Source organism: Triturus cristatus, chromosome 10 (genome assembly GCF_964204655.1).
Source record: "Triturus cristatus chromosome 10, aTriCri1.1, whole genome shotgun sequence".
NCBI lineage: Eukaryota > Metazoa > Chordata > Amphibia > Caudata > Salamandridae > Triturus > Triturus cristatus.
Window position 1 is genome coordinate 795,381,124 of NC_140593.1, and position 25,936 is coordinate 795,407,059.

The following is a 25,936-nucleotide window of genomic DNA, read 5'->3' on the forward strand; positions in this document are numbered from 1 at the left end:
ATGGATAGTTGAAGAGCCTACATGTTAGCTGGCCATTCTTCCGAGCCCACAGCGGGTTGAAGTCATGAATTGGGAGTGCTAGCAGCCTCATATAAATAATTTTATTACGAGTCAGTGATTGAAGAGAGCAGCTAAAATATGGTTGAGTTTTCCCCTTGATATACGAGTCATTCAAAGCTGCAAGGAGCGATTGTTTTGGAAGCCGAGCAACATCTCTCTCAAATGACACTAAGGTGACTTGGTTATTTATCGTTTTTTTCCACACTGGCAGGGAAATGATTGGATTAGTAAAGTTGGTGATTTCAATCTTTAATGTGGAGATGGCCACGTGCAGCTGTCTGTACCAAGGAGAAAGTTCGTCCGTGAATACTGATTGCAATTGTTCTTTCATAGATTGAGCAGGTGCACGTAGAGTGTGGATGTAGAATTTAATTAAATCTCCCAGGCAGTGAAGATCTGCGCTTTCCAGGCCCAGCTCGAGTCTCAGTCTCGTCCTCCTAGCATGCTGGGGAACCGAAAATATTTTCTTGTAAGCCTTTATTTGATATTTTGCTAGAAATATATCCATTTTGCCAGGGAAAGCCAGGTGGCCATTGGACACTGCCGGGAGCAGTTTGGCGCGAAGAAGCCTCAAAATTGGCTCGGCTGTAGGGCTGTGCAAGTGCCGATTCAAGCGCCGACTGTATATAACGCCTGCTCCCTTGGGCCAAAGATGTTTAAGATGGGATACTTGATTAGCCTTTTCATTGAACCAGACTCCTAGGTAATTGTAACTGGTACAGGTTGTAATAAGTAGACCGCCTGCTCGCCAAGACAGATTTTTCTTTTTTTTGTATTTCCCAAAGATCATGACTTTGGTTTTTGATTCGTTCATCAGAAGGTTGTTTTTTATATTATATGTGTTAAGGGCAGTGAGCGCTCTTTGTAGACCCATTTTTGTATGGTCCATGATAATAATATCATCAGTGTATTGCATAATCTGTAGTCGTGTGCCACACAATTTTGGGGTGACCAAGGTTGCGCTTGCCAGTTCTTATGGCAGATCAGCAGTGTAGAGATTAAATAGTAGTGGGGCTAATACGCAGCCTTGCTTTAAACCATTTTTAGTTGCGATTTTTGCAGATACTGTTGTGGCGCTTGTTTTAATCCTCACCCAGGTTTTCTGATGCATTTAAATGAGTCCTCCAGCCACTCCCAGGACATCTTGGTCCCTCCTAGTTATAGCATCATCTGGTTATATCGCCTTAGATGTACTGGGGGTGGCCTAGCCTGTATTTACAGATCTTCGCTCTCAGTGAAACAATCTCCCACTTTTTCTCTGACCTCACCTGAGTACCTTAAGATCGACATCTTCACCACCTGCAATTCCAAATGCTCCCTCTGCTCATTCTATCATCCCCCTGGGGGTAATCATTCTTTTATCCAACAGATCATGGAGGTTATCGCCTCCAACAATGACGATCCCATCAACCAGATCTTCCTTGGTGACTTCAACATCCACTGGAACAACATTGATTACCCATTCATAAACAGGTTCCTTCCTCCAGGACCTCAACCTCATCCAGGCCTGCAACGGTCCGACCCATCAGAAAGGAGCTACCCTTGACCTAATCATAGCTAAACAGAACACCTGACATATTGACTCTATTCTCCCTTGTGATTAGTTCGACCACCAGTGCATCACATTCTCCCTAAATATTAAAGCAATCACCTCCAAGGGACTACCCAAGAAAGCCAAACACTGGACCTGTGACACATGTATCATTAACTCTCTCTCTATATCCACTGAGAGCTGTGAAACCCTGCTTCAATCTCTCACCATGGTAGATGTCCAAGATCTCACTGATCACTACTTCAACTCTATGTCAATCATCCTGGATTCCTTAGCCCTCAAACAACTAAAAAGAATCCTGTCCAAACGATCCAACCCCTGGTTGAAAAGTGATCTTAATAAAGAACGGCGTCTCCTTAGGATTGGTGAAAGAGTTTGTAGACACACCCCCTCCTTGACTAACATCACACTCCTCCCTCAAAAGCACCATGCCTACAATAGGCACATTGTAACTCCAAAGCAGCATTCTTTCAAAATCAACTTGACACGGACACCAATTGACCTAAGAAACTGTTCGAAATGATCAAAAATCAATCCACCTGCAAAAGCGATCCTGCTTCCTCAAACAATAGTGTACCCTCTAAGAGTGAAACTTTTGCCTCTTTTTTCATTGAGAAATGTCGCTAATCACCAACGACATCCAGACTACTCTCAGTCTCCTTCTGCCCCAACTCTTCTCACACTCCCCCACAACAGACCTAGACGCTCGCCCATTTAACCACAGCTTCTCACTCAAACATGATGCCTCCTGGACAAGTTTCAGAACAGTTGATGAATCTTCTGACCTAGAAAGTTTCCAACCACTTCTTTGATCTCTTCCGTTCTAAATTCTTAAATAAGCCCATTCACCTCTTACTCCCACTGTGGACAAAGACAATCAATGCCTCTCTCTCGCAAGGCTTCCTGTCTGACCACCTCAAAATTGGTCAGGTTACCCCTATCCTACAAAAACCTAATTTCCACAAGTCCGACCTCAACGACTACTGCCCCATCTCCAACATTCCAACTCTGGCCAAACTCCTAGAGAAATGTGTGCACTTACAGCTCCTCAACCACATTGAAAAGTCCAACTACTTGACCAGTACCAATGTGGCTTCCGATCGGGTCACAGCACAGAATCGGCCATGGTCCATATTGTTAATGACGCCCTCTGCTCGCTGGACCGGAATGAATCTTGCCTCTTAATCCTATTGGATCTGTCAGCAGCCTTTGACACCATCAACCATGCTACCCTGTTCGACATTCTAGAACAGAATAGGGGCCTCTCTGGCACTATGCTAAATTGGTTCTTCTCCTTTCTACACAACAGGTTGCAGCGCTTCCGAAATATTCACAACTTGGCCACTTTTTTGTTGAGCGCCCCAGGGCTCTATCCTCTCCTCATCATTGTTCAACCACTATACGGAGCCCCTAACCGATATCCTCAAGTGCTCCCGCATCTCGTGCCATATGTATGCTAACGACACCCAACTCTACATGAGAATAACCTCCGTTGAGGACATCCGTTCCCTCAACACTACTCTAATATTAACACAACAATTGCTGACTCGCCATCACAGTAAACTCAATGCCCTCAAACTGAATTCCAACTGATCGTTCCATCCACCTTCCTCTTTAGTGTCAATGATTGGTTGTCCCTTCTCTCTACCTTAAACTGCACCCCTCACATCATCGACTATGCCAAAACCCCAGGCATCAACCTAGCCAAAGACCTCTCAATGCATAAACACATCAGCTCTATCACCAGGGGAGCCAACCATCAGTTGTATGTCCTCAGGAGACTAAAACATTTCCTCCCTGCGGCTGACCTAAAAACTGAAACCCATGCACTAGTGCTTCCGAAACTGGACAATGGTAGCACTACCCTTGTCGGTCTCCTGAAAACCTCACTTGCACCTCTTAAGGCCACTCAATTCCGTATTCAGGCGCATTACGGGATCTAAAAAAAGTGATCACGTCACCTGACCTACTCAAGCTGAATTGGCTGCCACTTGATGCCAGGATGCATCTCAAAATTGCTTGCATGACCCATTAAGCATTACACCACAACACCCCTTCCTACCTGGCCCAGAAACTGACCCTTTCGGTGGGAACAGACCCTCCAGAAGCACAAGCCCCTTACTGCTCAAGCCACAAAAATTCAAGAAAAAAACACATACTACCATTCCTTCTCCGGAGTGGCCCCTAATATCTAGAACTCTCTCCCCACTGAGATCAGATGTAACCCCTCCAAATCCCTCTTCAAGAAAGAAGCCAAAAAACTCCTATCCAACAAATTTCTCTCTTACTAATGATCTGGCCTTGCCTTCACTCCACCCTGTATTTGGCCAACTACCTTCCAACACTCCATAACCTGCGTGAATCTTGAACCTATACTTCACTTCTCTTCTTGTTATTCTACGCATCGCTACTACAGGATTTGTGCGACCAATCCCCCCCACTGTGCACTAGTCCCCACCTGCTGCTTCCTGCCTCCTGAACTACATCAGTACTTTTTGTACACTGCTGATCGTACTCCTCTTTGTGTACTGTCTATTTGTAGAAACCTTTTTTTTTTTTTTACACTTTTATGTTACAGTCAGTCAGTCAGAAAAACTTTATTTCGGCTTTAGCCATAAAAGTGCATAAAAGACATAATATTATTAAAATTAATACAACAATAATCTAATAACACTCATTCATCATGACTTGAATAAAAACAGATAATAAAAAGACAGATAATAAAATCAAGTTAACCTTGATGAGGTAGGAGTTTTCTTCTAATTAGCCACATTGAGAAAAGAAATTTTGCAATCACAGTAGCATATAGGGGAGAGGTGTCATACTTTAACAACCTATAAAGATCCATACAATGTCTAGCCCCTATATTCTTGGCCAATTGGATGATCCATTTTCTGCGCGGGAATATATATGCCGGACAAAAAAAAACAACGTGTACCTCAGTTTCTTCCAGAATACCACAGCCAGGGCAGGATTTCCGGGCTGAGCCCAACCACTTATTAGTTCTTGAAAAGAGCGGGAGGGAACCGTGCCTGAACTGTAGGTATAACTTTTTGGCCATAATTGGTTGTATCAGGTCTATTACGGACTCAAATTTATATTTATAGCTAATTTTGGCCTCTAGAAATACAGAGGTCAAATTTGCAATAGAGGTAGTACAAATAAGGTCGGTCAAATATCTTTCCTCCAGAATTTTGGCCAGGGATCTCTTTGGAAGAGAAGAACATGCATACTCTGGCGAATGCCAGAGATCTTCTCTCCCTATCTCCCTTAGTGATTTCTTAATATAAGCTAACCAAGGGATGGCGCCAGCCTTTGGAATCAACAAAATGGATTTAAGTTCCTCCTGAAAATTCATCAATTCAGGGGTGCTCCACAAGCGGCGCCAATACATTACTGGTCGGGAAGCAACCATGTCCGTAATCGGTTGAAGGCCTAAATCCATCCTAAGTGGCTGCATAGGAGTACTCATTGGAAGAGCAAGAATATTTCTAAAAAATTTGTTTTCTGACTTAAGTAGAATTGGGGAGGGGATATGGCCCCATAGTTCGGCTCCATAGGCTACAACACCCCGTCCCTGAGATTTATAAATCTCAACAAGTGGGCTAATCAATTTAAGGTGGCTGTTTTTAAGCATCTTGGTAATGCCCCCAGTTATTTGGACAAGTTTCAAGTTTACTTTAGAGATCTGAGGTCCCCATGTCATTTTATTGTTAAGGGTCAGACCCAAATAATCAAAAGTGGTGACTCGTTCTAAAGGCTGGCCATCCAATTTGGGTGTAGGGTGATTAGTAGTGTCTGCATGAAACACCATGTATTTAGTTTTGCTTACATTGATGACTAAGTTCCTATTTCTACAGAAGGATGCAAAGCCATCCAGAATTCTTCCCATCCCCATAGGAGTACGGGAGAGAAGCAGGGTGTCATCAGCAAACATCAATGTAGGGATTTTCCTTCCCGCCAACTTGGGGGCATCAATATCTCTTAGGCTCAGAATTTCCTCAACCAGCCCATTTAGAAATAAGGCAAAGAGAGTTGGCGCAAGGACACACCCCTGTCTCACCCCCTTTTCTACCCCAAATGGGAGCGTGAGTTCACCCTTTAGTCCAAACCTGACCCTGGCAAAGGTGTCCTTGTGGAGTCGCTCTAGTAAGTCACAAAGATATAGGGGTACGCCCATCTCCTTTAATAGCTCCCAGAGCTGTCTGCGGTCCACCATATCGAAGGCAGACTTTAGATCAACGAACGTGAGGTAAAGGCTGCCCCCTTCGAGAATGATGGTTTTCCAGTGGATCAATTGCAACCTAAACAATTGATCCACAGTTGACATCTTAGCTCTAAATCCCACCTGTAGGGGAGTTAAAATATTGGAGTCTTCCATCCAGGTCTGAAGTCTCCCTAGGAGGATGCGGGCAAAGATCTTCTGTGCTACATCGATAAGGCTAATGGGCCTATAATTAGCCGGATCGAGTGGGGAGCCCTTTTTGTGGATTGGTATTATCTCGGCTCCAGCCCATGTAGCTGGTAGTGGCATTCCTCGTAGGATTGCATTATAGAGGCCATGGAGGTATGGGACCCAGATATCAGGCTCACTTTTAAAAAGATCTCCTGGGATCTTGTCTAGGCCGGGGGCTTTATTAGGAAGTACTTTGCTAAGAGCCACTCTAATTTCGCTAAAGGTGCACATGTCAGCCTGCCCCGGAAAAATATGGGGGCTGGCGTAAGGGCTAATGGGATGGTTATTTTCAGTGGGTATATTGGAGGCGTATAGATTTTTAAAATGTTTACGCCAGATTTCTTCGCTGAGGTTAGGTTGGAGTGCTTGAGTGGGGGCAGAAGAACCTGTCTTAACCAAGTTCCAAAAGGATTTAAAATCCCTATTCTTTAGTGCAGAGGAGATCTCCTCCCATCTAGTCATTTCCCACTCTTGCTTTGCATCATGCGTCATTTTCTTAAAAAAGGCCCTTGCTTCCTTGATTTCCAACGAGTTACCATTCTTGAGGGTTAACGAGAGCTACTAGAGTTCTGCTGCTCTTCTGCTTCTATTCTCCCACTATCCCTTGAGTACTATTTATTTTTTGTTTGTCACTTTGCGTCTGGTGTTACTGTTTTCATTCCTACCTCGTAAAGCGCCAAGTTGCCGTGAAATCCAATGCTAACATGCCTTGTGCTGTCACTACCTTGGACTAATCTATGCATCTACTTACCCTCTCCTTGGCTATTCTCTTTTCATATTTACCTCAGGACTTTCAACCCCCATGCGTCCTATTGTCCTTTGGACTCTTCTTCTAGTCAATTGTTGTTGTTTATTTTTTTTGCCGGTTTATGTAACTCCTGTATATGCTGCTATCTTGTTCCTTTTTACTTGTGTTCCCCATTTGCATTTTTACCTCCACTATAAATATCTTTATGTACCCTTTTATGTACCTCATGTTATTATTGTTGTGTGTATTTTTTTACCTCACGTTATTACCATTGTGCATATTTTTTATCATTAGTATATATTTATTTTACAATTTCTACCACTACTCCATATATATATATTTTAGATGCCCCTTTTGTACCTCATGCTATTATCATTGTGCTTATGTTTACCGTCATTATGCACCCGCTATGTACCTGCTGTGATCACTGTGTGAAGCGCTATGATAACTTCGTGTCAAATTCGCACTATGTAAAACTCATAATTAAATAAATACACACAGCGTGATGGTCCTGCCAAACGGTGTTTTTTTCATCTCTCATCGTCATCGAGTATATGTAGTTGGTTTCTGGAAATACAACGAAGTCGAACGTAGCCCAAGCCCGGGCTGGCGATCGGAAAAATTGAAGGAACACCAATCGGTGCAATGTTTGTCGAGGTTTCTGTTGACGGGTGATAAAAAAAAACAGGCGATGGAAGGCCCTAGTGGCAAGAATCGAGCTTCGGTCATGGAGATCAGAGATAGATGTCCGAACCAAATGACGGAATTGAATAAAGAAGCCAGTGATCATGTGCAACACAGACTATAGGAGAAGTCACTATACCTCATGACTCAAAGAACTTCTTTGAAGAAAAACAAGTTGTAAACGTCCAAGCCCAACTCTAGATGGCACAAGTATGCCAAGCATATGTATCTACGGAAAACATATGCTATGAATATACTATTTCTAAAACATGAACAGCTGTTTCAGAGAAGTGTCCCAGCTCTGAACAGTAGGATTTTGACAAACATTTAGCCTTGCTTAAAAAGAAAAGCCTTCAGGTCTTTTTTAAACTGAGATTCAGAATCCAGTTTCCTGAGCTCCAAGGGCAAGCGGTCCACAGCTTGGCCAACAACTATGAGAATGCGTGTCCCCACTTCTGGCTCGCTTTACTCTTGGAATAAACAGTAGCAACTTCTTATTGGAGTGCAGTCGCTCCTTGGCAAGTACCAGCGAATCTCTGTTGAGGAAAGAGTGGACCTTTTTTGTGTACAGCTCTAAAAGTTATCATCAGAGATTTGAAAATATTCATGATCCTAACCAGCTGTGCAGGCAGAGGGGAAGCACCCGAAATTTGTGACCACAACAGCCCAAGTCAAAGGGAGAGGGGTTGCCAAAAACCAATACCTCTAATTTGTCAGTGTTGAGCTTCAGGCAGTTTAACCACATCCAATTTGCTACCGCATTCAGGCAGCCCTGAAAATGCTCTTCCAATGATCTGCCAACTTGCTGAAAATAGAGTCAGAGTTTGATGTCATCAGCATACAATACAATCTTTAAACCCCACAGTTCAACCACCTCCGCCATAGGGGTCAAATAGAAATTGAGTAGAGTAGGGCTTACAAACGAGCCCTGAGGGCCACATGATCTTAGATTACTGTAATTGGATGTAAAAGGGGAGAGATCAACAGCATGTCATTGTTGAAAAGAGAAAAGACTTTAACCATATGCAATGCAACCTATGTAAAGCATGAGCAATACATGAAGCCTAGACATTGTTGGATCCCAATAAGGAAGCATTAACAATAAGGCATCTGGGCCTCTTAAGAGAGCAGTTCTAGGACAATGTACTGCGGTGTTGCATATGCTAGTTTCATTGTCTCTAAGTATTGTTTATAGGCATGTGCTTGTTCAGCCCCTATGCTGAGGGGAGCAAGAGAACAGTCTTTCAACCCCTGAGCTCTGGACCATGCGTCATAATTGAACCATGTAGGTATAACACATTCCATGATCACTTGTCTATCTCCTACATTAAATGTGTAGGAAGTCACCTAATAACAGAGGTAGGAAAGATAGGGAAGATTGACTAGGATCGTGAAAAGAGCAGGAGTTTATGGGGGATGGCGATGTGGTGTTGAGAAGACCCAGGGCCCAGGTTGGGTGAGTTTACAGTAATACTCGCCCCACACAGTCTTGGAATACATTTGTTACAGTGGTAGGTTTCTGCACCATGAAACAAGATAAATAACTATAGACAACCAAATTCAATCAAGTTAAAAAAAATGCTGTCTGCACAAGACAACAAGCACCTGCAGACCCTTTGTCTCCATTGGGCCTTGTGCATGAGATTTACTTTCAGTTTTGCAGCACAGGGTGCAAGAAGTAAATTTTTTGATATACCCACTCCACACTAGGAGATTAAAAAAGTTGAAGAAGAGTGATGAAAATGTTCAGAATGTTACTTCTGAACCACTTTCTTGGGACCATTTTAATGTTCTTTGTGTCTTGCTGCCAATACTGGAAAGGAATGTACAAGGGTTTGCTGCCAATTCTGGAAGGGACCATGCAAGACTTTGTTGCCTATATTGGAAGGGATTATGCATATCAACCCGACAAAAACATAGTACGGCCTGAACAGCTGGGCTACTTCTCCTCCGTACAACTCAACATGCCACCACAAACCCGCTGCACCTTAAATATCTGAGGAGAAAGTGACTAAACATGACCGTTACACTTCGGCTGATGGGGCAGAGATATCAATTATGAAAAGGTTGAGCTTCCTGAGCACCGGTGCCTATTTGGTATATTAGCCATGCTAAGATGGTCATGAGGGCAAGTTATTTAGCCTTTTTGGAATCATGATATTGTCCACTTAGATACCTCAGATAGAGTGAATACAAGTTATTTCAGAAGAGGTGTCAATGCTCTACTACTGAGCAAAGATAAGCTGAGAAATGTGACAGGTGCAGGAGATGGTCACCAAAATTTACTTACCAGTAGGGCAATTAATATTTGCTCTTCTCTCAGCGTTCTGGTGATTCAAGGAACATATTTCTCCCTCTTGTCTTCTACTTAATGGAACAACGGTCTCTTCAACTGCATTTCCTATTAGGCAAAAACATTTGTAAGTGTGAAAATATGTCTGAAAAAAAGTAAACCACTAAATTTGATGAAAATGTAATATTTCCTCTTGTTATTCACTATTTCATCAGCTCCAATACAATGTTTGTAGTTTATAAGCATCTATGCCCCATTTTGAAATGTGCATGAACTAGACCTTCACATTTGTAAATGTTCAAATTATTTCTTCCAAACTCTGCTATTTTGAGACTGTCAGAGGTTTAGAAGTAAGAAAAGTACATTTATCCTGCTGTCAAATTTTAAATGTGGTGAGAATATTCTTTTGCTTTGATATCCATGTTTGTGACAGTAATAGTTAGCGCAATCCTCATGACGAAGTCTTTGTGCTCCAAAAGCATAAACACGCATCTCATTCCCTTACACTTTTTTCAAACATTATCAATGTGCCATTTGATACTCACAGAAACTTTGAATAAGTCATTAATAACTGATAAACTAGGATAGTGGCAACATGAAGATTCTAAAATTTAGGTCTGGCTTGACAGTGCAGCTGTCAGTAAGACATATTGTAACCAATATTTTTACACATACTTTGAGTGGGCCTTTGCCTCCACGTTGAGGAGTGCTTCTGTCTCTTATACTATTACCTATGTGATGCATGATTCCACCTTCCAAAAAGCCCATTAATTTCAGTACACATCAAATTATTTGAAATCCAAAAAGTACTATTATCTCACTCTTTATCACATTTAATTCTTTATCTCCTATATACATTCTACACAGAAAGCTATCATTTTTTCAAGCACTGACAAAATCCCAAATGGCTTTAGTGCTCCTAATACTCATAAATGCACATTAAAACCAGACTGATTGGTTTTGCCAATGCTTATTATTTATGCCTGTTTTGAAATTTTACTTCATATGTTTGCCTCTTCTCAGGATAAACTGCATGAAAACCAATAAAAAGAACAGCTTCAGGAAGGAGCAAGATACATGGATAGGTAGTAGAAGGTTACCCTCATTTCTTTTCTAGTTACATTCCCAGTTATTAACTAATGTTTTTGACTTTTTGTTTAGCAGTTTTGGGTGGACTCCACTACTAGATCTGTAAATTGAAAAATAAAGCTTGTAACACAGTATGACAGACACAGGTGTACAGGCTTTATACAGAGATACTCCAGGCTTCTAATATTCTGAGAAGAGGTTTTAGTAACAGCATACCAAATTAACATCATACATTATTTTACTTTGGAGCTTTGTTTAAGAGTATCATTCAAAATAGGCTCTGTATCCATTGCATTTTGTGATTCAATATATCTGTTCATCATGGAAACACACTATAAAAATTTGTATTTGCTGTATATCAACAAAAATATGTTAACAGTCAATTTCCGACAACTACAAGTGGGGGCAAAGCTATGAGACATACCCTAGAAGTGCCCACTGATAAACAAAATAATAGAAGATTTTTTTTCAACAAAAAGAAAACTGAAATAATTCAGTGTGGATGCAAGCCAGATGTGCTACATCCTGACATTTTGTCCTGTCTAAATTCCAAACCAAAAAGATATTTGGGGGTTTATTTCTCGTCTCGAATCGCTGACTTGTATGATTTAAATTTTGTCCCGCTTCTACTCAAAGTTCAAGATTTACTGCTTCGGTGGAACTCGCTCCCTCTAACTATTATGGGAAGGGTCTCACTGATTAAGATGTCTGTTCTTCTGCTATTGATTTTTGTCCATGTTTACATCTTTTCTTTGGGGAAAGAAAACTCCCCGAATTGCACTAAGCACTTTATACGAGGAGCTGGGGAATGGTGGGGTAGCTCTCCTTAATCTCAGGGATTATTATTTTGCATATTTTGCGCAACATATGTCTAGGTTTAAGCCATATTTGAATACAGGACTATTCGTAAATTATTTTATGAATTTAATCTGTAAAGAGTATCAGATTCACTGCCCATTAAAAGTTCCGAAATCTCCCAAATTAGTGCGCTATAAGTGCGTGCAGTGGTTCCTTTCTAAACGTCAGGACTTTTTTAGAAGATACACAGTTCCAGTTATTAACTCATCAACGCCGCTTTCCAAACTCATTTCAGAATTTGGGACTAGAGAATCGACCGAAGTTATTCTAAAGTGGGCTAAGGCCGGCTTCCGGAAGAGCTCAGATTTTTTAAGGATCGATAGGTGGCTGAATACTTCCGAATGGTACGAACTAATTCCGAATGACTTAGCAATCTGATTCTTATACAGATTAATGAACGTAAAAACCTGACATATGCCCTTTTCGATGACATTTAAGTCAGGAAACCAGAGGAGTGGAAACATTTTTTAGCCCCTATCAGGAGTTCAGCTCTCTTAGAGAAAGCAATAATAAAATGTGAAAAACACGATGGCTTGAAGGTTACTGCGAGTTTGTGGTCGGTATTAAATAAAAGGAATATGCTACTCACCAGTATGCATCTGTTCTTGGCATGTAGAGCTGCAGATCTACACACTTGTGCATAGATCGCCATCTGGTGTTGGGCCCGGATGTTTGCAGTTGTTTTTTCTCTTGGAAAGTCTTTGGAAGTCACGAGGTCGGTGACTCCTCCTTTGGATCGTATTGCGCATGGGCTTCGGCTCCATCCTCAGATTGTTTTTCGCCAGCAGGGAAATGATGGAGCGTAGTAATAAACAGTGAAGATGCCCATGTGTGTTGTATCCAAATAAGATAAACTGGAACAGATAAAGGTAGCCGGGGAGGCGGGTGGGCGTGTGTAGATCTGCAGCTCTACATGCCAAGAGCAGATGCATACTGGTAAGTAGCATATTCCGTTCGAGGCATATGAGCTGCAGATTACACACTTGTGCATAGACTTTATAGCAGTACCCACCCTTAGTGGCGACCACCCGTATCTGTTGCAGTGGTTTGAAATAATGTTAGGAGTACAGCCTGGCCCACACAAGCCTGTTGCTTAGTTTGCACATCTACACAATAGTATTTAGTGAAAGTGTGCGGTGTTGACCATGGACCTGCTTTGCAGATATCATCTAATGGGATGTTTCCTAGAAAAGCCATTGAAGCCCCTATTTTACGTGTAGAATGGGCTTTAGGGGGAACGGATAGCGTTCGTTTTGCTTTGTGGTAGCAAATCTGAATGCATTTGACAATCCACCTAGCTATCCCCGACTTGGAGATGGGGTTGCCCTTGTGTAGTGGAGAGAAAGAGACAAACAGCGGTTTAGTCTTACGGAAAGGTTGTGTTCTCTCGATTTAGTAGAGTAAGGCTCGTTTGACATCTAGTGTGTGGAGAGCTCTTTCTGCAACAGTTTGTGGTTGCGAGAAGAATACTGGTAGTTCTACAGATTGGTTTAGGTGAAAAGGAGAAATGACTTTAGGGAGGAATTTTGGGTTGGTACGGAGAACAACTTTGTTATGGTGCATTTGTAGAAAAGGTTCTTGAATGGTAAATGCTTGTATCTCACTGACCCTTCTGAGGGAAGTGATGGCTACGAGAAAAGCAGTTTTCCAGGTTAAAAATTGGAGTTCACATTTGTGCAATGGTTCGAATGGAGGCCCCATTAGTCTGGTGAGAACGATATTTAGGTTCCACACAGGTGAGGGTGGCACTCTGGGGGGAATTATTCTTTTAAGGCCTTCCATGAAGGCTTTAATGGCAGGTACTCTAAAGAGTGATAGATGTTGCCTGTTTTGTAGGTAAGCTGCTATAGCTGCGAGGTGCAGGCGAATGGACGTATAGGCTAGATTACACCTTTGTAGGTGGAGTAAGTAGCCTATGATGTGTTGAATGGAGACGTCTAGGGGATTGATGGTGTTGTTGTGACAATAGACAACAAAACGTTTCCACTTGGCGGCGTAGCATGCTCTAGTGGTGGGTCGCCTAGCTTCCTTGATGACGTTCATACAGTCAGGGGGAAGATTTAGATAACCGAATTCTAGGACTTCAGGAGCCAGGTCGCAAGGTTGAGCTGAGCTGGGTCCGGGTGTCTGATCTCTCCATGGTTCTGGGTTAAGATGTATGGAAAGAGGCGTAATTTTTGGTGCTGTACTACAGATAGTTCCAGCAGTGTGGTGTACCACGGTTGTCTGGCCCAAGTTGGAGCTACTAGGATTAGTGTGAGGGAGTGTTGCTGTAGTTTGCGCACTACTAGTGGAATGAGTGGGAGAGGCGGAAAAGCGTACGCAAATCTGCCTGACCAGTTCATCCATATTGCATTTCCTTTGGACAATGGGTGTCGATATCTGGCGGCGAAGCTTGGGCATTTGGTGTTTTCGTGGGTGGCGAAGGGGTCTATCTGTGGATGCCCCCACATCTGAAAGTGCGGGTGTAGAACTTGTGGGTGGAGTTCCCACTCGTGGATTTGTTGCGTTTGTCTGCTGAGCAGATCTGCCACAGTGTTTTGGACTCCTGGGACATGCTGAGCTAGGAGAAAGATTTTCTGGGGTATGGCCCATCTCCATATGCTCTGTGCTAGCTGAGAGAGCTGTGGAGAGTGTGTGCCACCTTGTTTTTGAATATAGTACATGGCTGTCATGTTGTCTGTGCGGATTAGGACTGCCTTGCCTGAAATCTGTGTTTGAAAAGATTTTAGGGCTAAGAAGATGGCTAGTAACTCCAGATGGTTGATGTGGAGTAACTTTTGTTGAGGTGTCCATGTGCCCTGCACGGTGAGATGTAATAGATGAGCTCCCCAGCCGGAGAGCGATGCGTCTGTGGTTAGTACTATCTGGGGAACCAGGTCCAGGAACGGTCGACCTGTGGAAAGGTTTGTGGTGGTCCACCACTGCAGAGAGCGATGGGTGCGACCGTCTACCAACACCAGGTCTGTTAATTGACCCTGGGCCTGGTTCCATTGGCGCGCTAAGCACTCTTGGAGAGGACGCATCTGGAGTCTTGCGTGAGGTACTATGAAGATGCAAGAGGCCATCATCCCTATTAGTTGCATAAACACTCGAGCTGGAAGGGAGTGTTGTGCCATGAATTTTGCGCGTAGAGCCTGAATGCTTGTAATCCTGGCAGGATTGGGGTAGGCTAGCGCTTTTGAGGTGTCTATGGTGGCACCGAGGTATTGTTTTATGTGGGATGGTTGTAGATGGGACTTTGCGTGGTTTACTGTGAAGCCCAGTTGGTGAAGTAGCTGGATAGTGGCATGCCTGTGTTGTACACACTGGCTGTATGAACTGGCTTTTATTAGCCAGTTGTCTAGGTTTTGGAAGACATGGATGTGTTGTCTCCTGAGGTGTGCTGCCACTACTGCTAGGCACTTGGTGAATACACGTGGTGCTGTTGTGACTCCGAACGGGTGTACTTTGAATTGGTAGTGTTGGCCGTCCACTACGAATCTGAAGAACTTCCTGTGAGCGTTGTGCACTGGAATGTGGAAATAAGCGTCTTTTAGGTCTAAAGTGTTCAGGAAGTCGTTTTGGGAAAGCAGTGGAAGTACCTGCTGAAGCGTTACCATGTGAAAATGGTCTGAGTGTATGTATTTGTTTAGGGGCCTGAGGTCTAGGATGGGCCGCAGAGTCTCGTCCCTTTTTGGTATGAGAAAATATAGGGAGTAGACCCCCATATTTCGTTGGTTGGTAGGAACGTGTTCTATCGCCCTTTTCTGTAGGAGGGAGATTACCTCCTGCTTTAGTAGTGTTAGATGTTCTTGTGACATTGGACGTTGTCTGGGTGGAATGTTTGGGGGGTAGATATTAGTTCTAGGCAGTAGCCTGACCGAATTATTTGTGTTACCCATTTGTCTGAGGTGATGGTGGCCCAGACAGGGAGGACATTTTGGAGTCTGCCCCCGACCGGAGTGGGATGGTCTTGGGGGAGTGGAGGGAAGTCATTGGGTAGGTGTGGTGGCAGAGCGGGCAGTGTTTGTTTTGCCTCTGCCTTTGTTATTGTTGCCCCTGTAGCCGCCTCTTTGGTAGCCCCTTGTAAAGGTGGACTGGGTAGGGGCCTTATATGAAGTGGAAGCGGTGTCGGAGGAGTAGCCTCTGGATGTGCTCTGAAAGGAAGAGCGGCGAAAGGAGCGCCTGGGAGGGTTTGATTGTAAAGCTCCCATGTATTTTGCCGTGTCCGTGTCTTTTTTCATCTTTTCTAGAGCCTCATCTACTTTTGGGCCAAACAGATGTTCCTGGTCAAAGGGATGGTTGAGGATGGAGGCCTGTACCTCCGGTTTAAAACCTGAGATCCTTAGCCAGGCATGGCGACAGAGGAGGACACTAGAATTGATGGCCCTGGAGGCTCTGTCTGCTGCATCTAGGGCACAACGTATGGAGGTATTAGTAATGGTTTTGCCCTCCTGAATTAGCTCGTTGGCCCTAGGTTTGTATTTATCAGGGAGATGTTGCATTATGGCTTCTAATTCGTCATAATGGGCCCTGTCATACCTGGCTAGTAGCGCTTGTGTATTAGCGATATGCCATATGTTGGCAGCTTGGGATGCAGTACGCTTGCCTGATGCGTCCAAGAGTTTAGACTCTTTGTCAGGTGGTGGTGCTTCGCCTGACGCTTGGGAGTTGGCCCTTTTACGTGCTGTGGACACTACCAGAGAATCTAGTGGTGCTGGCCCTCTGATGTAGGAGGGATCTGTAGGGGCGAATTTATATTTCTTTTCAATGCGCGGGTTAATGACCCTGGCTCTGACTGGGTCTTTAAAGACTTCTGGCGCATGTTTTATAACTCCCTTGAGCATAGGCAATATGGAGGTAGTCCTATGTGTGGTGTCAAACGTATCGAGGAGGAAATCCTCCTCCACGGGGTCGGTATGGAGATCTACCCCGTGATAGTGTGCCGCCCTTTGTAGTAGATGGTTGAACCCCAGTGAGTCTTCTTGTGGGGAAGGTCTGGAAGGGTAGAGATCATCCTGTGGGACGGTAGGGATGTCAGGGATATTATAATCTTCCCATGGGTCTGGGGAGCCTGTGGGGTCCCCTGTAGGTAAATCTTGGGGCACGTCTCCTATGTCATCAAATGGATCCCCCTGATCATCATCATCCGGAGAGGGTGTTGGGGAATGATGAGGTGGGGGCGGAGACGGTGGAGGAGGGGAAGGTGGAGGAGGCGGTGGAAGTGGAGGTGGGGAAGGTATTCTGAAAGGAGAGGTAGCAGAGTCCTTCCTCTTTGGAGGTGGAGGCGGAGCAGGTTTATCCAGCTGTCTCTTTTTGATGGAGAGCATCAAATGTCCGGTTTTAGGATCCTTGGTTAGTGTTTTTTGTAATGGATCTGGTGTATGTTGGTTGGTCCGTCGGCGCCGAAGGCGTCGGGCCGTTGGTTTTTTGGCTTTATCCACGCTGGTTCGTTGTTTGGAACTATGCTTTGAAAAGTCTGATTGTTTGGCCGGCGCTGAGGTGGATTTCGGCTTCGAAGTGTCGGTGCCAGTGGCCTTGTGTGCTTTTGTCGGTGCCGAAGATGGTGTCGGCACCGAGGAGCTGGAGCTGGTTCTCGACACCGAGTGTTTCGGTGCGGGGCTCGGTGTCGAAACGGAGGCCATTTTCTTTTTCGGTGTCGAAGAGTGTTTATCGGCACCGACGGTGGGCTGGCTCGAGCCCGAGCCGGCGGAAGGCTTAATCGGCTTCTTTACCGGGCCCGAAGGTGCGGTGTGGGAAGCAATGTCTTTGGTCTTGCTTAGGCCCGGAGGCGAAGGCGTGACCGAAGCCTTTTTTCGGTGCCGGAGAGGGTGTGGGGGGGGTAGATTAGTACTCACGACCCTCTGTGCCGGAGTGATGTCCTCCACATCTGAATCGTCGGCTTCGGAGGCGCTGACGACTCCCTCGTCAGTGTGGTGTTCTTCTGGAGCGTCGACGCCTTCCCCGAAGATGTCGACCGGAATCGTCGTCGATGAGTGTGCCATGGTTCTTCTAGCCCTTCGGTCTCGAATGGTTTTCTTGGACCGGAAGAACTTACACGCCGGACAATCTTGAGCCTCGTGTTCAGGGGAGAGGCAGAGATTGCATACTTCGTGGAGATGGGTGTGGGGGAACTTGGACCCACATCGAGGGCACTTCTTGAAGGGAGTCCTTTCCATTAGCCAGGACCGGAGCTTGGGTAGGCCCGAAGGCCGTTGTCGACGACCGGAATCGAAGGTTTTTGCCGATGAGAGGCACGTCGAGTGGGGAGATCGCGATCGAAAACAATACCGCGAGTTGGGGTGAGGATTGCGCGTCGATCGTCAAACTGGAAGCTGTTCGGAACCGGAGCGCGAAGATCACATCCGAGCCCGATGGCGGAAAAAACAATCTGAGGATGGAGCAGAAGCCCATGCGCAATACGATCCAAAGGAGGAGTCACCGACCTCGTGACTTCCAAAGACTTTCCAAGAGGAAAAACAACTGCAAACATCCGGGCCCAACTCCAGATGGCGATCTATGCACAAGTGTGTAATCTGCAGCTCATATGCCTCGAACTTAAATTTACAACGTTAAGGGGCGTGATTTGGCGCCGGATGCTGTACTTGAGCAAATGGCTTCTATATAGAACCCCACATTTTTTATCTAAGGTTTACCCTAGCCAATCCTGTCAGTGTTTTTGCTGTTTAAATCACCCGATAGCCAATTGGACGCATATTATATCACAGTGCCCTTAATTTCAGGGATTTTGGAATGAGATTTTCCGTCACCTTGAGGCTGAATGCTTCATCACGCTAGACTCCAATAATTGGCTGAAAGTCCTTGGCTATGACCCTTCTTTACATCCCTCTGATAATTTGGTTACATTTCTATACATTGCAATGGCGGTCGCCAGGTTACTCTTGCTTCACAGATGGTGATCAGACCTGGTACCAACAAAATGTGAATGGGTTCGGAAAATGAAACCGGTTAGGAACAGTGAGCGCTTGTATGCATTATGAATTGTAGGGATTAACAGCCTCATGCATCAACCCAAAATCCAGTCGGTAAAATACCGATTCGGTAATAGCTCCCGGTATTAAGGAAAAAATACCCAATCCCAATGCATCAACCCAAAATCAGAAATCGCTATTTAAGGAATCCTTAAATAGCGATTCTTTAAATAGGGATTCCTTAAATACCGATTCCTTAAATAGCGATTGCATTTAAGGAATCCCAAAGTGAGATTCCTTAAATGCAATGCATCAAAGTTAAAAAATTAGCGATTTCGCTAATAGGGGGAGCAAATTACCATGAAGATGAACTGCATGGTAATTTGCAAAAACTTTGAAAAATGCACTTTTGTGCATTTTTCAAAGTTTCATGTTGCGCACACACATGCCCTTAGAGCATGTGTGTGTGCAACATATGTGCACATATCATTTTCAGGGGTGCAACAGGGTGTCCTTTTGACACCCTGGCACCCTTGAAAGTGCTCCCGCTATTAGCGATTCGGTAATACCGAATCGCTAATACAGACTGGCTTTACATTCATTCCTATGGGCCTCCAAGCCCATAGGAATGAATGGGTAGGTATTCCTTATTACCGATTCGGTATTACCGATTCGGTAATAAGGAATATTAAGGAATCGCTATTTGAATAGCGATTCCTACATGCATAGCCTTTTGCTATTCCTTATTAGCGATTCCTTATTTTTCGCTAATAAGGAATCGCAAATGGTATTGTTGATGCATAGGCCCCTAAGAAATTTAATAAAGTCTGGGTGGCCCATTTTGACTGAATTTTAAATAAGAGCTTACATTTTTAAAGGTTGTCCAAAAATGCAGAAATTGTACCTACTATTATTGCTGTTGACATATTAGTTTTCTCGTTTGCAATTTATTGCACAATAGACACTTATATTATAGCACTTTACTGCACTATAGACACTTTAGCTTCCTTTTTTATATTTAAAATTAAAATTAAAAAAAGGCTTAAGTCAACAGAACAAAAACATTAACTATGACTTATATGTTGATATCTTCGCATAATTTATTGGACCTAATGCACTATAGGCACCTTAGCCAGTTTTAGATCTGGTAGGCGACGTTGCATCTGATTTTTTGTATGCCAAAACATCATTAGTAGCCTTTAAATCGGCATCACTTTCAGCTTTTACCTGGACTTATATTTCACTGCTTGAGGCGCTCTTTAGTGATTGTCTAATTATTGATGATAATATTATTGTATCTGATCTCTAATGATTTGTGCAATCCAAGGTATTCTTTTTTCTTCTGACTACGTAGCCTGTTCTCAACTGACTTTTTTATGATCAATATGGCTATTGTGCCAGGTTTTTCTTTTTTATGTTTGTTTCGTGTTATTTCAATGAATTTGTAAACTTTTGATGGATGTCAATAAAAAAAAAAAAAGAAGAAATTTGTGTCTACGGACAGAAAAACATTGAGAAAATTGTCATGTATAAGGGCCAGAGCTTTGTTAAGTTATATATAAGTTTTCCCACAAATGCACATTGCTGGTATGGGGCGCTCTTACTTACTAGAAGACCATGTGGTCAAGTAAAGTCAGTTTGTGCTGTTATACTTACAGTAACCTGAAAGTGCAGTTTGCACATACGATAGTCTATCTTTTAATGCAACAAATTCTGGGTACTGAAATTGTTCTAGTATTTTAGTTACAAATACTGTTATGTGGAGTAGCCAAAAAGCTAAATTGTACAAGTGTTAAAACAGCTAAATGTCCAAGTCTTGTTGCTTTCAATTGATGACTACAATATCGTACACAGCAATACTTAGATTTGTGGTTCATTTTTACTACATATTTCACGTCACTATAGTTATATCTTTCCACACCATGGTATCTGTGTCCTGTTTTAATAAAAGAAAGACTTCAGTTGCCCAAAAAAATGTATAAAATAAACTGTGCAATCGGCATGTGTTTACGAACGTGACTTAAGTCTCCAGATTTGAATCCTTTCAATGTGTATTTAGGGCATACTTAATATCTATAATTGATTATTCACCTGATATACAGGATACAATGATACTCTCTCAAGGATTCTATAGAGAGCAATGGCGAGGTTTTTTTGATTCGAAGTTCACTGAACCTCACGTCGGCCGGTCTAGTTGTTTGCCTGATTCATTAACTCCTGTAAGGCCAATGGATTTTACTAATAACATATTCTAGCTCGCATGGAAAATAAATGTTGAACTGTTTCCCAGTATACAATGAAATAAAGTATCAGTCTTGACTAAGAAACTACATTTCTAGTATTTCAAATGAGGTAAGCATTCGTTGCTGTGATTTCCAGTTGCACATTGTGTTTCTCCTGTTTTAGGGTTTTAAGTTCTTCATAGTTTCTGAAGTTTGAATTTCTTTTGTGAGCAAAAATCAATACTATGTTAGATACGCGGATCAATGATTTAACAAAAGACATCAGTTGTGAGGTTTTTCTTTTGCTTCAGGTCTTTTTACTACAATTTTAAAGTATAACAAAGTCAAACCCAACATTCAATCCAGGTTATGCATTAAAAACAATCTTCCTTACCAGTTCCCTTTCTTCCCTCTTTCTAACACCATAAAATCAGGAGGGATATAAAATTTAATTTTAGTCTCGAATTCCTCTAAATCTTAATAAACAAGTAACAATCTATTAATGAAATAAAAGCAGAAGCTGATTTTATATGCCCACATGGCACCCCTGAACACTAATACACTAAACATCACCCATGAAAAAGGGCAACACATTTTCAAATGTAAGACTGTTTAATGCACATTTGTAGGAAAATAATATGTAACTTGACTATGAGCTAGAGCGTATATACTACTATCTGTGTATTATAGCTTTTATACACCCAAAATCCCTGCGATGTTATTGTTGATTTGTACCCACTTTTAAGCTTTATAACATTCATATACTCAACGTATTATATCAATATTGTTATTTTTGTAAAGCCTTTAATCAATTGACTCTTACATATGTTTGTTATTAACCAGCAGCAAATACATTTTTTAACTGTTTCCCTGATGAAGGGATCTATCAAATCCTGCAGTGCACTGAACAATACACTTTAAAAAAAGTTTCAAAATAAATCAAGCACATGAGGGTAAATTACTTATGGTGTTATTGAAACTGCCTTTAAAAATATGAGGAGTCTGGAGGAGGGTGGCCTAAGGCCTGCACAATTGTGGTTGTCACAGTATTTAAGAACCTCTTTGTTTTAATACTATGAAGGATCATTCGCTGTATAACCTCAGCATATTAAACTAAAAGGTCAGTAGGATTGCCCCTAGTTCAGAAGAATCCTTTAACTGCTTTATTAAACCACTGTAATAAGAAGGAAGTATATGTAACTCACCCAAAGTTAGGCTTGTGTTATCTTGTCCACTAGTACACTGACGTTCTATAAAACTTGCAGCGGCCTCCGTTTTGAGAAATGGACAGGCTCCTGGAGTTAAAGGTGAGAATGTAAGAAATTATAGTAATGTCTTTCTTTAAGTCCCACTTGCACCCCCAGTAGGCCAACATATTCCAAGAGACTGGTACCAGACTTGTATATTTCTAATCAAACACAGTATACTTCTCTCAAGCAAACCCAGCGTATACCAGGCTTTGCAATTCATTCCACTTTCTGCAATGGAACAAATTGGACACATTGGAGACCTGAGGGAATTTCTGGGCCAATGCACAAACTACAAAATGCACACACTTTCAACAGTAGATAATTGAAGCTTGTGGGAAAAAAAGAAGAAAATATGGAAATTATTAGCTACAACAGGCTGAGGGTTACCTCATAAAAGAGCCACAAACAGTGTGACTGACATGCTGCTGGGAAATATTGAAAAAAGAAAATGGCTGACTGGTTAATTAGTGATTCTTTAGTCTTGTGAGATGTGATTCCCACAATCTATTTTGAGGAATCCCCAGCTCTGTTCTGCAACTCATCGGAGAGTCACCTGATTCTGTCCATCATGCCAATCTAGTATTTATAAGTAACACGCAGCAAATGACTTTTGCCACACATTTACAACCGTGACAGTGCGAATTAGTTTCTAGGAAACTATACTTGCTTAGAAAACAACTTAACATGAACACTATCATGATAAACTTTACACATCATGTACAAGATGAATACATACATTATGCAAATGTTATTTATTGTTTCATACATATGGCGACAGAGCTATCTATAACACATAAACAATGGGGCCTGACTAAGATCTCGGCCCAAAACAAGGTTGCCTTTTGATATTAAAAATAAGAAACCCAGATGATGGACCGAATGCAGAGCAAATCAAACATTCAACCCTAGTCAAGAGATCTTGGTTAAATTCATTGTTCTTTTGCTTATCATGCCACCCCAGTTTAGTCCCAGCCATATGCAAATCAGTATTGACCCTGTTCCTCATGAGAACAGTCCAGCCCGAGCTGCCAAGAACCAGGGACCAGAAACAAGAATCCTGGGACCAGTTTCGGGGCATCCCCTCTCATCAGCCAGGCTAGCTTGAATCCAGTGGCATAGTAATCCCAGGACCCACATCTAGGCATACCCGGTGCACTTAAGGCGAGAAAGCAAAAGACACACAGATTATGGAAGGAATGCAGAGCAAATCAAACATTCACCCCAGTCAAAAGATCTGGTTAAATTACTCCTTCTGGGGTGGCATGGTAAGCAAAAGAACGATAGATTTAACCCAAATCTCTTGACCTGGAGTGAATGTATGATTCATTCAGCATTCCGTCCATCATTTGTTTGCGTAACACTTTTGTTATAAATAAACATCCGTTTCCGGTGTTGACAGAGGAGCACTTTGCTGAACCTCCTACTTGATAGGACTAAATCTTCCTCCCCAATGGATCCTTTACCGCTAAAAACACTGAAGGAGTGCAGAAACAGCATTCTTCCGCCCATGTTGGAAGTCATGAATAGGGCTATTGTCCAGGGTTCCTTTCCATCAGTGTGGAAGAAGGCTATTGTAAAGCCTCTCCTTAAGAAACCGTCTTTGGATCCTGGCCTTCTTAAAAACTTCAGGCCAATCTCTCTGCTCCCGGCCCCTGCAAAAATATTGGAGGCACACCTCAACTCCCACCTCTCCACTTTTCTTGAGACCAGTGAGTATCTTGATAACACACAGCACGGATTCAGAAAGTACCACAGTACCGAATCCGCACTTACTGTTGTAGTAGATAACATCCGACGTAAAGTGGATAGTGGCCAAACTACAATACTGGTCCTATTAGATCTCACAGCCGCGTTCGATACCCTGTCTCCCGCCATTTTAACATCTCGGCTTAGGGAGGCAGGGGTTACTGGGCCGGCCTTGAATCTTCTTAACTCCTTTCTCCTTGGTAGAGAACAGAGAGTAAAGCTTGGAAATTTCCTCTCCCCTGCCAAGTCATTGCAATGTGGGGTGCCACAGGGGTCGGCCCTTAGTCCGACCCTGTTTAACATCTATGTGGCCCCCCTTGCTAGACTAGTAAGATCGCAGGGGATGGAGGTGGTGTCCTACGCGACGACACCCAGATCATGGTGTCACTGGCTCATTCCTCTGTCCATACATCCGCCATTAGCTTTAGGTCATGCATGCAGCATGTGGCAGATTGGATGATCATCAATTCCCTAAAGCTAAACGGCGACAAGACAGAGGTCATTGTCTTTGGGAAAGACCAAGATGTTTGGTCGAGCGAGTGGTGGCCTTCATCTCTTGGCACCTGCCCCACTCCCTCCCAATCAGCCAGAAATCTCGGCACGGTCTTTGACACCTCACTCTCTATGATGCTCCAAGTAAATAGGACCGTGGCCACATGCTGGGGTGTTATCAGGATTCTAAATAGGATCCGTAACTATCTTTCTCTCCAGGCTCGTAAGCAGATTGCAGTCGCTCTTGTTGGCTCCAGGCTCGATTATTGCAACTCCCTGTATGTGGAGTCCAACAAGGGCCTTATCCATCGACTGCAAATCGCAGAATGCTGCAGCACGTTTTGTTCTGGCCCTTCCCTTGGCATCTTCAGCCACGACTGCTAGGAGAGATCTTCATTGGCTCCCTGTTCAGCATAGAGTCTTTTTTAAGATTCTATGTCTTACATACAGAGCTCTTGCGGCTGGCACGGACGATGCACTTGGGTCTCTGCTTACCCGCTATATCCCAACCAGATCTCTTCGATCTGCTGGGTTATTTCAACTGGTAGTGCCCCGCACAAGGCTAGCCAGATGGGGAGTGAGAGCTTTTTCTGTTGCCGCTCCTAAGCTCTGGAACTCTCTTCCAATTGAGGTCAAAACCCTTCCCTCAATTGATCTGTTCAAAAAGGCCCTTAAGACGTGGTACTTTACCAAAGCCTACTAATGAGAGAATGCTGGTTTGATTCGCGAGCTGTATTATTTGAATTAGGCGCCTTGACGCCCATTGGGCAAAGTTTGCGCATGACAAAACTCATTTCATTCATTCATTCATTTGTGAGGTCTCTACATACTGATGTATCGGCCCATTAGCCTGTAGATATCTCTATGAGGAGTGTCCAGCTTGTGACCACAATAGGGACCTACATTCTTTCCCTTTTGGTAACGGGGGTTGGATCATCCAGTATGGGGATTCTTGTCAGAACACACACACGCCCTAAACCCTTATTGATCACTGCATCACATATATTTTATACCAGAATCACATTAATTCAATAAATATTGAAAGCGACCCACTGTGTATTCATCGTACATTTCTAAGAGAGCAAGGGTGACTGAGCCAATGGGTTCTAGATCAATACCACTATTCCTGGAGGATCAGGGTTGTCATATTCAGTGGTTGCCAGAACCATTTACTACCCGACTAGGGTTAGGGGGGCTTATGGTTGCACTGTGAGCTAGGTGCCTAAAGGACACCATATACTGATGGGGTGCATGGAATCAGTCAGGAACCGTCACAACAGTTATGATGTCAACAAACACACAGTTCCTACAGTAGGGTGGAAACTACATGACAACATTGCTCTACATTGTAGGTTTTCCTAATTTATCGCAGGAATTGAGGAACAATAGCACTCTTGTCATTCATGTGGAGAAATAGTTGCAGAGATTGCAGGATAAAAAAAGTATTCATAATCGTAATGGCAGATAAGATATATAAATTATTAGAGTAAGCAAATAATGGAAAACTCTTGAAGAATCTTTGACAGAATAGATTCAGAATCCATTAAAAACTTGAACTATGATAAAGGAAAA

General features: G+C 43.1%; 1 protein-coding gene across 4 annotated transcripts in view; it reads right to left on the reverse strand.

Moving 5' to 3' along the window:
- Positions 1–25,936, reverse strand: part of LOC146790006 (uncharacterized) — a 195,658-nt gene that overhangs the window by 35,548 nt on the left and 134,174 nt on the right. For all 4 annotated transcript variants that reach the window (XM_085628326.1, XM_085628324.1, XM_085628325.1 and 1 more), the window contains 2 exons: positions 22,082–22,171; positions 9,791–9,901 (listed from right to left, as the gene is read on the reverse strand). In XM_085628326.1, coding sequence (XP_085484452.1) covers positions 9,791–9,901; positions 22,082–22,171 — 201 coding nt within the window. The remainder of the gene's footprint in view (positions 1–9,790; positions 9,902–22,081; positions 22,172–25,936) is intronic.